Source organism: Vespa crabro, chromosome 1, assembly GCF_910589235.1.
Source record: "Vespa crabro chromosome 1, iyVesCrab1.2, whole genome shotgun sequence".
Lineage (NCBI taxonomy): Eukaryota > Metazoa > Arthropoda > Insecta > Hymenoptera > Vespidae > Vespa > Vespa crabro.
In genome coordinates, this window is record NC_060955.1 from 22,552,172 (window position 1) to 22,567,171 (window position 15,000).

At 27.0% G+C, this 15,000-nt stretch overlaps 4 protein-coding genes across 5 annotated transcripts in view; 2 read left to right on the forward strand and 2 right to left on the reverse strand.

Annotated features, from left to right (window-relative positions):
• Window positions 1-647, forward strand: part of LOC124423817 (ionotropic receptor 25a) — an 8,922-nt gene extending 8,275 nt beyond the window's left edge. For both annotated transcript variants that reach the window (XM_046962046.1, XM_046962057.1), the window contains one exon: window positions 188-647. In XM_046962046.1, coding sequence (XP_046818002.1) covers window positions 188-477 — 290 coding nt within the window. In that variant the 3' untranslated portion in view covers window positions 478-647. The remainder of the gene's footprint in view (window positions 1-187) is intronic.
• A 2,459-nt stretch (window positions 648-3,106) lies between these two features.
• On the forward strand, window positions 3,107-6,169 carry LOC124433023 (uncharacterized protein MAL13P1.304-like). The gene is made up of 3 exons (XM_046982520.1): window positions 3,107-3,386; window positions 3,481-4,074; window positions 4,711-6,169. Exons 1-3 carry the CDS (start codon window positions 3,120-3,122, stop codon window positions 6,151-6,153), a joined length of 2,304 nt encoding a protein of 767 aa, XP_046838476.1. The 5' UTR covers window positions 3,107-3,119; the 3' UTR covers window positions 6,154-6,169.
• Window positions 6,170-6,771: 602 nt separating this feature from the next.
• On the reverse strand, window positions 6,772-9,035 carry LOC124423672. Its single transcript, XM_046961687.1, has 4 exons — window positions 8,878-9,035; window positions 8,067-8,270; window positions 7,769-7,942; window positions 6,772-7,627 (listed from the first exon to the last, which is right to left on the reverse strand). Exons 1-4 carry the CDS (start codon window positions 8,923-8,925, stop codon window positions 7,346-7,348), a joined length of 708 nt encoding a protein of 235 aa, XP_046817643.1. The 5' UTR covers window positions 8,926-9,035; the 3' UTR covers window positions 6,772-7,345.
• A 2,188-nt stretch (window positions 9,036-11,223) lies between these two features.
• Window positions 11,224-13,598, reverse strand: LOC124424305. Its single transcript, XM_046963162.1, has 4 exons — window positions 12,632-13,598; window positions 12,288-12,500; window positions 11,824-11,997; window positions 11,224-11,580 (listed from the first exon to the last, which is right to left on the reverse strand). The coding sequence occupies exons 1-4, from the start codon at window positions 12,677-12,679 to the stop codon at window positions 11,299-11,301; spliced, it is 717 nt and encodes a 238-aa protein (XP_046819118.1). The 5' UTR covers window positions 12,680-13,598; the 3' UTR covers window positions 11,224-11,298.
• Window positions 13,599-15,000: the final 1,402 nt, after the last annotated feature.

Below are 15,000 nucleotides of genomic sequence, written 5' to 3' on the forward strand. Positions count from 1 at the left end.
TACCAATGAATATAATTAATAGAATTAATTCTCAATTTAACGAAAGAAATTCTTAAGAAATATAAAACAACGTAAAGATTAAATGAAACTTTTTCCTTAAAATATTTTTTTTCTCCCCTTATTTTTTTTCCCCGAACCCCCTCCCTCCCTACCTTCCATTTTCTTTCCCTTTATATCTTTCTTTCAGGCGGAGTATTTATAGCAACATTATTTGGTCTTGCACTGGCAATGATTACATTGGCCGGTGAAGTTTTATATTATCGTAAAAGAAATGCATCTCAAGGGAAGGACAAGAAGAAGGATTCGAAGATTATGAAAAAAATGGAAAATGATGAAAAATTGATGATAAAAAAATTAGCCTCGAAATTGCAAATGAAGCCAGCACCGACGGATGGATTTTTCAGTAGGCAACAACTCAGTCAACCACGTATTTCACATATCTCGGTATATCCACGAAACTTTCCCTTCAAAGAGTGATAATTAATATAAATTAATTAATTGATAATTAATCATTGACGACGATCATTATAATATATTATGTGTATATAGAGTAAAGTAATTTTCAATAGGAAATCAGTCAAGGATTAATCGATTAATAAATAAATAAATAAATAAATAAATAAATAAATAAATAAATAAATAAATAAATAAATAAATAAATAAATGTTTAACAAGGTAATACAAGTCGTATGTGTCGTATTGTTCTCTCTATTTATTTATTTATTTATTTATTAATTTATTTAAGGGACAAAAGCAAACAATTGCTTTTTTTTTGTTTTCTTTTTTTACACTTTTCTTTTTTGATCTGTCAAAATTTAATTATCTTCAATTTGATTTAATATCAATTTTATTAATTTAATATTAAATAATTTAATATTAATTCAACGATATTATTAACAATTTAATATAACAAATATAGATAATCTTTACGTGAACGAACAAATATAAATAAAATATAAATATAAATAAATATAAATAAATATAAATAAATATATAAGTTTTTAATAATTAATATTAAATATAATATTGATATTAAATCTTTGTTTTAATATTTTTTTTTAATATAGAATTTAACTATATATTATCGACTATTTAATACAACGATATTGTACGACCATAATTGTATATCTATATATATATATATATATATAAATTTATTTTTTATTTAACATTAATTTAACGCTGAATTAACAATCGTTACGTAAGGAATCGTTAGAAAAAGAAAGAGATGATTGGATATAGTTCTCCGATTAATTCGAATTATCATACCTATGATAGTAAGGGGTAGGGTGAAGGTTGGAGGGGATAAAACAATTGTGCTACATGAATCAAGTTTTTTTTTTTTTATCTTTTCCTTTTTCCTTTTCTTTTTCTGTTTCTGTCCTTTTTTCTTTTTCTCTCTCTCTCTCTCTCTCTCTCTCTCTCTCTTTACATTTCAAACGATCGTTATATACCAAGCGCACCAGCAAAAAAATACAATGGACGCGTGCAGGTCGTTGATCTCGATTCTAACTTTCACCTGTCCCATTATTATTTCGCTTTTCTCGCGGAAACGATGTAGAAATAATGCTAATATACATCTGATTAGTTTTAATCGAACATCTGTCTCTCTCTCTCTCTCTCTCTCTCTCTCTCTCTCTCTCTCTCTCTCTCTACTTCTAGTTCACATTTGTATTTCTATTTTATTTGCATGTTAATGGATGTTAGAGACATTGACAGAAAAAGAGAGAGAGAGAGAGGGAGAGAGAGGGAGAGAGAGAGATAGTCGTGAAATATTGCAAAAAAATGACGAATAGAAAATAGAAGAATTACTAAGTTAAAATCACGAATTATTATGTGTGTGCGTTTATAAGTTTATAAGTACTTAGAAGTAGAATAGACGATATAATGATTAATAAAATACGTTTTCATATAGATAGATATAAATATGTGAGCATATTTTTTTTTTCTTTCCGCCCATTTCCACATATATATATATATATATATATATATATATATATATATATATATATATATACATAGGATTTCTTTTTTATTTATTTTATATATATTATAAATAATCTGTATATATTATTTATATATATTATGTTATATACAAAATAATATATATATATATAATATAAATATAAATAATATATAAATTGTTTGCAATATGTCTATTATATATTTTCAATTTATTATGATGTTAAAAATTAAAAATTAAGGAATTAAAAAAAGAAAGAAACAAAATATAAGGAAAACAAAAAAAAATAAAAGGGCAAAAAATAAATGACAAACAAGGAAAATATTTTTTGTAAAGTTTAAAGATATTTCTATATATTTATATGCGCTATCATTTTTATTAAAGCGAATCGAATGGTTTAGGTAATCGATCGATCGATCGATCGCAATGTATCAATTCAAGCGTTTCATCTCTCTCTCTCTCTCTCTCTCTCTCTCTCTCTCTCTCTCTCTCTTTTTTCTTCTACTATATATATAATATCAAGATTTAAAGTTTTCTGGAGAATGTTTAGAAGGTTTCACCGTAATAACAGAGAAATACGAAATAAAGAATGAAGTAGTGGGGGTCCCATCTAATATAGATTTCCATAGTCAATATAAAGCCATTCCGTTCGTAAGATTCGTATCATTTATTATAGAAAGTAATTTCGACTCGTTCAAATCATTCATGATCAAGTGAAAATCAATTTTTCTTTTTTTTTTTTCACAAGTAATAAATATAAAGAGAAATAAGAGCAATATAAAAATTCAAATATTACACTTACATCGATGATACGAAGTCGATAAATTCTGATAAAAAAGAAAACAAAAAAAGAAAAAAAAGAAAGAAAGAAAAAAAAAGTAAACGAAAAGAAAAAGAAAAACAAAAATAAAGAAAAAAAAAAAAAAAAAGACAAGTAAAAGAAAAGCAAAGAAGAAGGAAAGATGATCGATTTGAGGGTAAGTCGATATTTTTTAATTCGATTATTTATTCATTACGATCTTACTTTTTCTTTTCCCTTCCCCTCTCTCTCTCTCTCTCTCTCTCTTTTTCTTATTTTATTTTTTATATACTTATATATATATATATTCTTTTTTCTTTTTTTCTTCTTCCTTATTTCTCGCAGATTTATTTTCTAATGGCATTGTCGGTGAGTTGTGCGATTTCGTTTAATCAAAGATACGAACATTCGATGGATACAAATTTGAATTACGAATCGGATAGTAATCCGTGGTACAACGTGAAAATCGATCCGATGAATTCGGAATCATCGGATTCGATTTATGTTAAGAAAATACCGAGGGAGGATAAAAATGTTAAAAAAATATTATCACCACCGTTTAAAACGGAAAAGGATAATACGAGGTATAAGGTTTATAGTTATATTAAATATAGGATAGGACGGAAATATTTTCTATGAAATAAAAATTCATATCTAACACGAGCTAATAATGACAATGATAATAATAATGATAATAATAAAAATGATAACAACGAAGATCGTATATGTTACGATCGAATGTATGAATCGAATAAAAAATAATATTTATTTTTATTCTATTTACAACAGTGGAAAGAAAGAAAATACGTCGGTACGTTCGAATATTCGAAATCGTAGATCGAACACGTTGAAGATCATAGATTCAGGATTTTCCACTTTGGAGAATCATGATGGATCCAAAATGGCGGCGGCGGCGGCGGCGACTATGTCGACCACAGCAACAGCTGCCGCATCCGAGCAACGCGTAAACGATCGAATTGATCCATTTGGAAAAAATAAAAATCCTTATAGATTCGGCGAGGAAATGTTTACGGCAGACGAAACAAATCCCGAAATGTCTAAAAAATATAAAAACGAAAATGAAAATTGCGAAAAGATAATACGAGATTCAATGGTTTGTATGGTTTGCAAGGATATTAAAAGTAAAGCTAAGTACGAACAATGTTCTTACGTATCGAAACCAAATGAAAAGTCTTACGCTTATACGAAGTCAAAGTCCTTTGGAAAGATTCGCAATGAGAATGACAAAAACAAAAACAATGATGACGACAATGATAATAATGGCGGCGGACGTTTGGCTGAAAATACGAAGGTAAAAATATATTATATGGAACAATTATTTCACGTTTTTGTTTATCCATCGATTATTAGATAAATATTTACATTGCTACGTACGTAGGATCCAAAAACGATTTTTCAAGAGCGTTTACTACTTTTTTTTTGGTTTCTTTTTTTCTTTTTCTTTTTTTTCTCTAGTCCTTTTAGACTAATTTGTTCTTTTCCTTTTACTTTTTTTCTTCGATAAAATTAATATCTCTTACGAATGTAAGAGTTAGCTCTAAGATAGTCACCCAGATAGTATATTTAATTTTATAATTAAATTAAAAAGATATATTTAATTTTGAAATTTAAAATGATAAAATTCGAACTTTTTGTCGTCTTTTAAAGTAGGTACTCTCTCTCTCTCTCTCTCTCTCTCTCTCTCTCTCTCTCTTTCTTTTTTTCGTTTTCTTTTCTTTCTCAATCTTTTTTTTTTTAATTTGTTTTTTTCTCTTTCTCTCTCTCTCTCTCTTTATATATATATATATATATCTCTCTCTCTGTTCTCAAGATCGTTCCGGTAGAAGAAAAGCATTACGAGCCATCGTATAGAAGTGAAAGGTACGAAGGATCACAGGTGAAAGCATTGAACGATGATGAAACTGGAATCGAAAGATATCAAAAGAAGAAGAGGAAGAAGGATGAAGAAGAAAAAGAAAAAGAAGAAGAAAAAGAAGAAAAAACGTCATCGTCGAGCGATTGTAAAAAGATCGAGAAAGATGGTAAAACTTGTACGATATGTAAGGATCCAAAAAATGGTGGAAATTATGAGAAATGTTCTTACGCATATCAACCGATGGATAAGATATATAAATTTAGTAGATCTAAATCATTCGGTTATCCTGAAAATTTGTCGGGAGATATTAAAAAGGACGTTAGTACGATTGAAGATTATCCGAAAGAATCAAGATACACGGATTATTCGAAGGATTATACGTTGCCGTTCGATCAAATTAAGAAAACTAATTATGATGAAAAATCAATACCATCTGTTAAGATCGATAATGAATCATCGTACGATTCTTATATACCGGATCATTACAAGAGCCCGTCCGAATATAAATCCGAATCGGAAAAGAATTCTGAAAAGATAGATCGTACGAATTGCAAAGTTATCGAGAAGGATTCGATGACGTGTAAAGTATGTAAGGATCCTAAAAATGGTGATAACTTTGAACAATGTTCATACAGTTATAAACCAAAGGACAAGGTTTATGCTTATACAAAGGGTAAATCGTTTGGTAGCCCAACGAAATCCAATAACGATGATGACGAAAGGAAAGAATCGACGAATATTTATGACGTGCAAGAGAACGTAAAGGAGACAAAAGTTGATATGCCTTATGATCAAATTTACGATAAATTTTATCAAAATGTATATGATAAAAAGTACGACGATATAAAAAGTACACCATTGGATTCCTCGGAAAATACGAAAAGTTCGATATACGTGCCAACTTCGGATCTGACGGATAAAATGTCGTCCGACGTAAAAGGAGAGAAATTAATTAATAACAAGGACGATCGTTATTTCGAGGATAGTAAAAGGAAAAAGGAAGAGATTGAAAAATTCATGAAAGAGTTTCAAAAGGAGGATCGTTCGAATTGCAAAAAAGTAATTAAAGACAATATGACATGTTACAGGTGCAAGGACGACAAAGATATTCATAAGGAGGAATGTATATTTGTCGGTGATGAAGACGTTAAAAATAATAATAAAGATCGATTGACATATAGGGAGGTTAAACAATTCAAATTTGATCCCGATATAAAATCCTCGGGTTCGTCCTTGAGCAAACGCAATTCTAATGATAAAATAATCGCCGATACTGATATATTAGAGCCAATAGCTTCGCCGAGCGAAGATTCTTATGCGAGGACAATGACTTCTGATGACGCTGAAAAAACAACGGATGAAGAAACATTACACGAGGTTGAACCTTACGAATACGTTGCCGAGACTCGACCAATTTATGACAAAAACCTTGGATTAACATTACCAGCGTTTATGTTAACTAAATCGGAACAAGAGCAAGAATTCGACGATGTTGTTGCGTCGAGTAGAATTTGATCTGATTGATCGATCGATCGACCTAAAAAAAAAAAAGAAGAAAAAATTAATATCCTCATCGATTTTTCTCAAATTTAATAAAATTGAATATTGTTATTTAGTTCGTAAAAATAATATTATCTTTCTGTAGAAACTAACTTCGTTTATAATAAATCTATTGTTACTTAACTGTTTGCTTTCTCTCTATTATCTCTCTCTCTCTCTCTTACTCTCTTTCTCTTTCTTTCTAGTTACAATGAAAGATCCGTTTATTTCTGTTGCATCAGAAGCAGTTTCGCATGATTGATTATAATGTTCGTTCGTGCGAATCCCGATTGTATCAATCGAATATCGATATATTTTATCGACTCACGTTTAATGCTTCCTTCGAAGTAATAATTCTCGAACGACTTTTTCCTGTGACGAAATATCTTTCTTTAATGTAATTTTTTAGAAAAGTTTCTTTGCTCCATTTTTTTTTCTTTTTTAATCCGTTGAGTCAATGGATTAAAGAAAAAAAAAAAAAAAAAAGAAAAAAAAAATACAAAAGAAAAAAGAAGAAAAAAGAAGAAAAAAATATAAAAACGTTTAACGAATATAATGTGGATGTATTTATGTATTTAATGAATATAATTTATATGAAAGAAGTGCAAAAGGAAAAATATATTTTTATATCGTATTATACAAATCGAATGGCATGTACGGATATGAGGCGCCTAAATATAGGCAACCTCGTGTAAGACGGGCTTTCTAGTTCACCGTTCGACCACTAGATGGCGACTGCTAGATGCCATTATTTCGTATATACACACATTATATATATGTATATATATATATATATGTATGTATAAATAAAATATTCTATTATATCATTAAAATAAAAATATCATATTTTCAATACAGAATCTTACATATTAAATATCATATATTACATAATAATAAAAAAAGTAATATATACATGTATACATAATTGATTATGAAAATTGGACGTTTCGTGTGCAAACGATCTAATAAATATCTAAATATTTTTTTTGAGACTAAATTATATGTATATGTATATATATATATATATATTTTTTTTTCTTTTCTCTTTTCTTTTTTTTCTTAATGTCGCTCGTCGACGTTATCGTTTGTGCCACTTCGATCGAATGTTCGAACATTTTAGAATCCATCTAACGAAGTTATTTGTTTTGATTTTTTTCTTTTGTGTTTTTTATGCGTTATTTATGCACGCCTTCGCGGCATTTAATGCAACAGGAACCTTCGGACGGGTCGAGGTAACAACTTCGGAAAAGCAAGTGTTTCCTTTGATGTTGGAATTGCTGGCTGCTACGTTGCCACTACTTTTCACGTTGTCAGCAGTGGTTTTGAGATTTCTGATGGTACCGTTAGCATTGCCCAAGGCAAGAGCGATACAGCCTTGCATTTGATATATATTGCTCGAGTAACAGTTAATAAATATACTGTCCAACGTTACTAGAAGTTTCCTGGCAACCTGGATATATATATATAAGAATTTTGAGATGAAAAAATGAAGATAATATCTCTTTTCTTTTTTATTTTCTTTTTTTTCATATTTTTTTTTTTTTTTCTTTTCACCATTTCCAATCGACGTACTTAATAAATTTCTACTTACACCAATGGTAGCGTCCATGTTATTTTGGGCTGGTACAATACCTTGTTTGGCATTAATTAAACATGCATCCAATGACACAAATGAACTCTGACTGATATCTCTAAGTGCAAGCCTACCAGATTCTAAACAATGCTCGGCATTTTTGCCAGCTTCCTTGGCAGCTTTCACGGCATTCTAGAAGAACGAAAGAAAGATAGAAAGAGAAAAATGCAACAAATAAATAAATAAATTTGTAATGTAAAGATCGATCGATCTATCGATGAATTTAATCCTTTGATTCATTCAAAATTATCCTTACGCGAATCTCATTCATTGCCGGATTCGTCATATCATTTATGGATTGCATTGAGTTGATCTTATTGTTGGATAGTTTCATGTTTAAATCAAATTCGAGATTTCTTTTCGATCGTGTAAGATCATTGATTATTATATTGACATCTCCTTTTGCCTTTTTAAGGCGTGCTTTCAAAACTTCCAAGGACTCTGCTTGGACGTTGCTGATCTATAATAATTATATATATACAAAATATAAAAAACAAGAGAATTGTTATTAATAATCGAATTATTATATATATATATGTATATATTAATGTAATAATTTATATATATATATATATATATATATATATATATATATATAATATATCAATGAAAAAATTTATGTTTGTAGATTAATCTACATAATTTTTCAATCAAGAAATCAACATTATTTTTCAAATAATAATAATAATAGTAATAATAATAATAATAGTAGTAATAATAATAATAATAATAATAATAATAATAATAATAATAATAATAAATATTTGATATATAATAATTATTGTACAAAGTTATTAGCATACTCAAGATATTGAGATATATGTAGATATATATTTTTTAAATATTATATATATTAATATAATAATTTATATATATATATATATATATATATATATATATATATATATACATATATACGTATCGTATATTGATAAACTATTTAATAAATTTTATTTCTAAATTAATTTACATGATTTCCATTTAAAATCGATAAATCAACATTAATTATTACCTAATAATAATAATAATAATAATAATAATAATAATAATAATAAATTTGATCATACCTGAACGATGGAAAATGCGACCACGAGACAAATTATTAAATTATTCATGATGAAATATTTTTTTTTATATTTAAATATATTCAATAATAATACGAGAACGATGATATCAATGAGAACTGTTATAGTTAAATGAGAGAACGCATATTGGGTTGGCTCTTTTAAAGGAAAAATATCGTATCTGCGTGCGATATAATGATGACGAACTTATGTGTGTCAAAGAGAAAGAGAAAGAGAGAGAGAGAGAGAGAGAGAGAGAGAGAGAGAGAGAGAGAGAGAGAGAGAGAAGGATGTAAGGTGGGAGAAGGAAAGAGATGATTCTTCTTTACGACGTGTCACGAATGTTTTTCCCACCCATGTTCTTGTTATTTCCCCTTAAAGGAATTCCCCACCCCCTACCACCCCCTACCACCACTACCACCACAATGTAATTTTTCTCTTACGAGAATCCATGAACAAATAATAATCTATATAGTAGAATTTTAACGATGATAAAGATAAGGCCTTATTTGATAAAAGATAGACAAAATCATTTATTTAATGTAGCCTCTTTTCTTTTCTCTTTTTTTTTCTTTTTTTTTTTTTTTTATTTACCTTATTTAGTGTATTATTTATTTATGTCATTTAAGTTACTTGATTATTTTACCTATCGATTATAATTATGTTAATCATTGTATCTATGCTAAATATAGACTAATGTCTTATGTATATTATTATGTATATATATATATATATATATATACATATATAATAATAAAAATTATCATTATAAAATGAAATAATTAAATCGTGTGTGTGTGTGCATATATATATATATATATATATATATATATATATATGTATCTTATAATCAATTTAATAATCCAATTTTATAATAAAATTGAATTGAATAAGAAAAAATATTTCTTGTTATCCAATATTTTTTTTTTTATCCTATCGTTTTTCATCGAACGATTATTAATGCGTATAATAAAGAGAGACAGAGAGATAGAGATAGAGATAGAGAGAGAGAGAGAGAGAGAAAGAGAGAAAGAGAATAATATTTATCAACTCTCGTTGTCTTTTTTGATCAAATAAAATTTATTACTATTAGCAAATACTAGGAATAGATAAAACGCAAATATTACTTGGAAAATAAATGGATGATCTGGGAATAGTTCGTCATTCCTTTTTATTTAAGTATATCGATTTAAAAAAAAGAAATGAATTATTTTTAATTGACTTAACCATGTAATAAATATAAAATTTCAAGATACAGTGATAAAAATAAATATATATAGTTAGATAGATCGATCGAGGGATATACGATTTATTTTGTTTAAAAGTAATACTTGTATTATCTATTTTTTTTGTAATCTGACTTTGCGAACGAGTAAATATAATATTTGACGAGATTGAGAGAGAGAGAGAGAGAGAGAGAGAGAGAGAGAGAGAGAGAGAGAGAGAGAGAGAGAGAATAAAAGAAGATAGAAATTTAAATAAAGATAGACAGATGAAGGGAGTTATTTTATTTTCTTTAAAAATGGATATTTTGAAAATTTCAACGAATATTCTTAAATCGTGGAAATAAAAGATTATTTTTTAAGACTCGTCGAATTTATTATCGAACATCTTTTTCTGTTTTTTTTTTTTTTTTTTTTTTTATTTTTTTCCTTTTTTGTTTGATAGGATGAGGGAGGAGGCGAACGGGGAATATTTATCTTTTCACATATGATTTGGAATTAAATTTAAAAATTGTTGCAAAATAAATATCACAGAACACATAAATCCTACTCGATCAATTTATCATATATAATATCTTCGATGATTACTCATTCATAATTACGAAATTGTATTTGCAATTGCGACTATATTTATCAGATAATGATGAAATAAACGATCGATTCGTATGATCGAAATTATATGTATCGTTATCGTTATCGTTATCGTCATCGTCATCGTTTTATAGTGTATGTACTAAAAATTCTGAAAAATTGCGATCTTAACGCGGTAATGGATCGGATTGATCTTTTCTTCGATAAGGAATCCGTAAAAAAAAAAAAGAAAAGAAAAGAAAAGAAATCGATACCTATAATAACAATAATTACAAAAACGATAATAATAATAATAATAATAATAATAATAATAATAATAATAATAATAATAATAATAATAATAATAATAATAATAAATTAGGATTTTTATATCCGTGATAAATTTCTTAATCGATCGTTCAAAGAAATTATTCAATTATTTTACGATATATTTCTTTCTCTTTTTTCTTTTTTCCTTCTTTAAATGACAAATCCAACAAAAAAAAAAAAAACAAAAAAAAAACAAAAAAAAAAAACAAAAAAGAAAAAAAACTCGTCAAGTAAATATATTTATTTCTTCGTTTTTTTTTTTTCTCAAATTAATTTTTCATCCCTGATTTAACAATAATTATTAAGAATTATTTATACAATATTCGGCCTCGGCCAGAGTATTTCGTACACCTTCGCGAGTTTTAACAACGGCATTGTTATAACATGCGATACCATTGAGATAGCCTTGATGGAAGGCAGTATCTCCGGCAGTTTTCATCGAAGTTATTGATGATTCAAAATTCTTAATGCATACCTCGAGTTCTTTGATATTTTGTTTAACACAACGTAACATTACTTTTGGCAGGTGTATATAGCAATTGGAAAATACATCATCTAGATCTGTTGTGAGTGTTTGACCGATCTGTGACAAAAATAATACAATGATAATGACAAATGATAATGATAATGATGATGATGGTGATATTGTAGAAAAATTGAAGAAAAGGAAAAAAAAAGAAAAAGCAATACTGATACACCAATAATGTACACTAATAATGATGATGATGATAGTGATTGTGGGTATGATGATGACGACGATGACACTGTAGAAAAATTATGATAAATGAGAAAGAAAAAAGAAAAAATAAAAAAGAGAGAAACGTACGGTAATAACATTGTCGATGGTGGCCTGAAATTGCTCGATAAATATTTGAGCATTCTTCGTACATTTGTCTAATGATGAATAACCATTGTTACTTATGATTCTTGTAGTTGCTTGACTACTCACGTAACATTGAGTTGGATTCTTGCCTTTTACTTTTGCATCGTGGACGAATGTCTAAATTAATAATATAATTATTATTTATTTATTTTTTATTATTTTTTTATTTTTTATTTTTTTTTATTTTTTATTTTTTTTTTTAATATATTTAGTATACTATCGTAATATAATATTTTAATAATATGTAATATGATTGACATATACAGAATATGAAATATAATATAATAGATAGTTATATAAAGTAATATAGTAATATTAAATCGTATAATATGTGATATATTAATTAATACTATTTATTTATTTTTATTAATTATTATAATTATTAATTTGATATAAATTTTACTTACACGAATTTCTTCTAACAAAAGATCAGTCATGCAACGAATATTCTTTACATCCTGTTCCTGTCGTGCTTTTATTTTGTTATTGAAAATAAATTGAATGTTACTTCTATATATATTAATATCCTTAATGGTATCCTCGATTTTTATTTTCGATTCATTGATCCATTTTTCGGTAATCTTTAAATCTTCCTTGACATTCACTTTCACACCGATTACCTAATTTTTTATTTATTTTATTTATTTATTTTACGTTCTTTTTACTTTAATAATTTATAACGAAAATTATATATATACAACGAAATACGTTTTGTTGAACATACTTAAAAAATTTTTACTCGATCACTTACTTGATTCAAAGACAATGCTGCAACCAATAAAAAACTGATGATCTTCATTATGACTTAATAGGATTGACAAGTTGCGCGGTAAAGAAAACGATCGCTTCGACTTGAAAAAAAAAAACCTGATTCTTTATTAATCTGTCTTACTAAATTTCGGTTCAGTTTATAAACCCATTGTGCTTCCTTAACAGATGAAAATTTGTCAGATATTTGAAGATAAAAAGACGGATAAGGGGTGCCGCCATGATAACTAAGTAATTTTTCTTTTAACTTGCATCGTTTTCTGTTGTTCGATTTTTATCAAATAATGGCATTTTTTGATTTTATTAAATTTGATAGTAAAACTTCGAGGATATTAGGAAACAGAATGTATTTGTTATCTCTCAGTTTTCTGTCTCGTCGTATCTTATCGGTTTGAATTACACGTTGACGTAAAAAAGGAAAATAAAAAAAAAAATATAAGAGAAACAAAAAGGAAAAAAATAGAGTTCATACATACCTCTTTTCTTCTTTTCTAAATAAATCTAGCTTTATATGACAATGTCTTAATATTTAACACTTTGATGATTAATTCATTGATACATATATTTCATACAAGCATGTACGTACGGTTGTCTATTTTCAGGGGCATAATACCTACAAAATTATTTTTTTCTATCTCTGCCGATATAAATGACGATTTTTAAATACAACATATACATATGAAATATGTGCGTATATGTGCCTGTAAATGAAATGTATATGTATATATATATATATATATGTATATATAAACAAATTATTTATTAATGTACAATATAGTCGGGATAAAATTAACATTAGCAATATACGTATATGTTTCATACACGTGTGTATCTAAGGCCGCGGATTGCCTATAGTCAGGGGCATACTATCTACGAAATTAATTCTTTTTAATTCTTGCATATACAAATGATGATTTTAAATACAATATATATGTATGTGTATGTGTGTCTATATTACGTATACGTACATGTGAATAAAATTTGTATATGTACATATATATGTACATATATATATATATATATATATATATATATATATATATATATATATATATATGTATATATATATACACACAAATTATTTATTAATGTATAATATGTTAAGGATAAAATTATTATTAGCAAGAAATATTTTGACTTATTTGGGTCACCCAATATTTAACTAGATATATGTATTTTAAATAATTTACATAATGACAAATAACGAGACACAATAATTCATGTAACGATTTGAATTACGTCTTTGTCGATATATCGCATTGATCGGAAAATAATTTTATTCGCAAACATCACGTCTATATAAATGGGATGTTAATATGTGCGAGAGAAGACGGGTGACTTTGTACAGAGGGTTAGTTAATTAATTTAGTTTAACACATCGATTTTTTTTCTTATTTTTGTTTTTGTTGTTGTTCTTTTTTTGTTGTTTTTTTAATCGATGCCAAACGATCAAGAAAAGGAAAGGTGGAACAGAGGAGGGGTTGAGGATAGGGGTGGGGGTAGATCAACGCACATATGTGAAAAAAGGAAAGTCTAGGAAAATATACAATTTTTCTTTTCTTTTCTTTTTTTTTTCTCTTCACGTTTTTGCACACATATATATATATATATGTATACTCAATTACTCAATACAAACGATGCAAATAGATGAGCAAAAAACGAAAAATTAAAAAAAAAAGAAGAAAAGAAAAAAAGAAATGGTTCGAGAAGAAGAGAGAAAAGGATTATATAGTTGAGAAGAAAATGATAATAAAATAGGATAACAATGGAGAAGGAGAGAGAGAAAGAGAAAGAGAGAGAGTGAGATTAGAACTTTTACATATTTGAGTACATGAGACCAATAAGTATATATATATATATATATATATATATATATATATATATAGCATGTCAAAAATACTTAACTTATTATATATATATATATATATATATATATATATATATATATATATATATATGTATATATATATATGTATATAGACTTAAACATAGGCGAATACTCTCGGATACTGGCAGTAATAGTTCGCGCGGTTATCTAATGTTATATATAGAAAAACGAAAAAAAAAAAAAAAATACCTATAAAAGATAAAAATCGTTAATAACATGATATTAAAACATGTTCCTCGAGATAATCGAGATAATGCTTTTAGCCTTTTGAACAATATGATGAAATTTTATGATCATTAAAATACATATACATATATATATATATATATGTGTGTGTGTGTGTGTGTATATATATATATGTAAAATATTCATATATTAATTAAACAGAGATTGAGATTGGCAATGCTTATCGTTAATAAATTGTTACTACATGGCGCTTGTGTCACGTTCTTTTCTGTCTCATT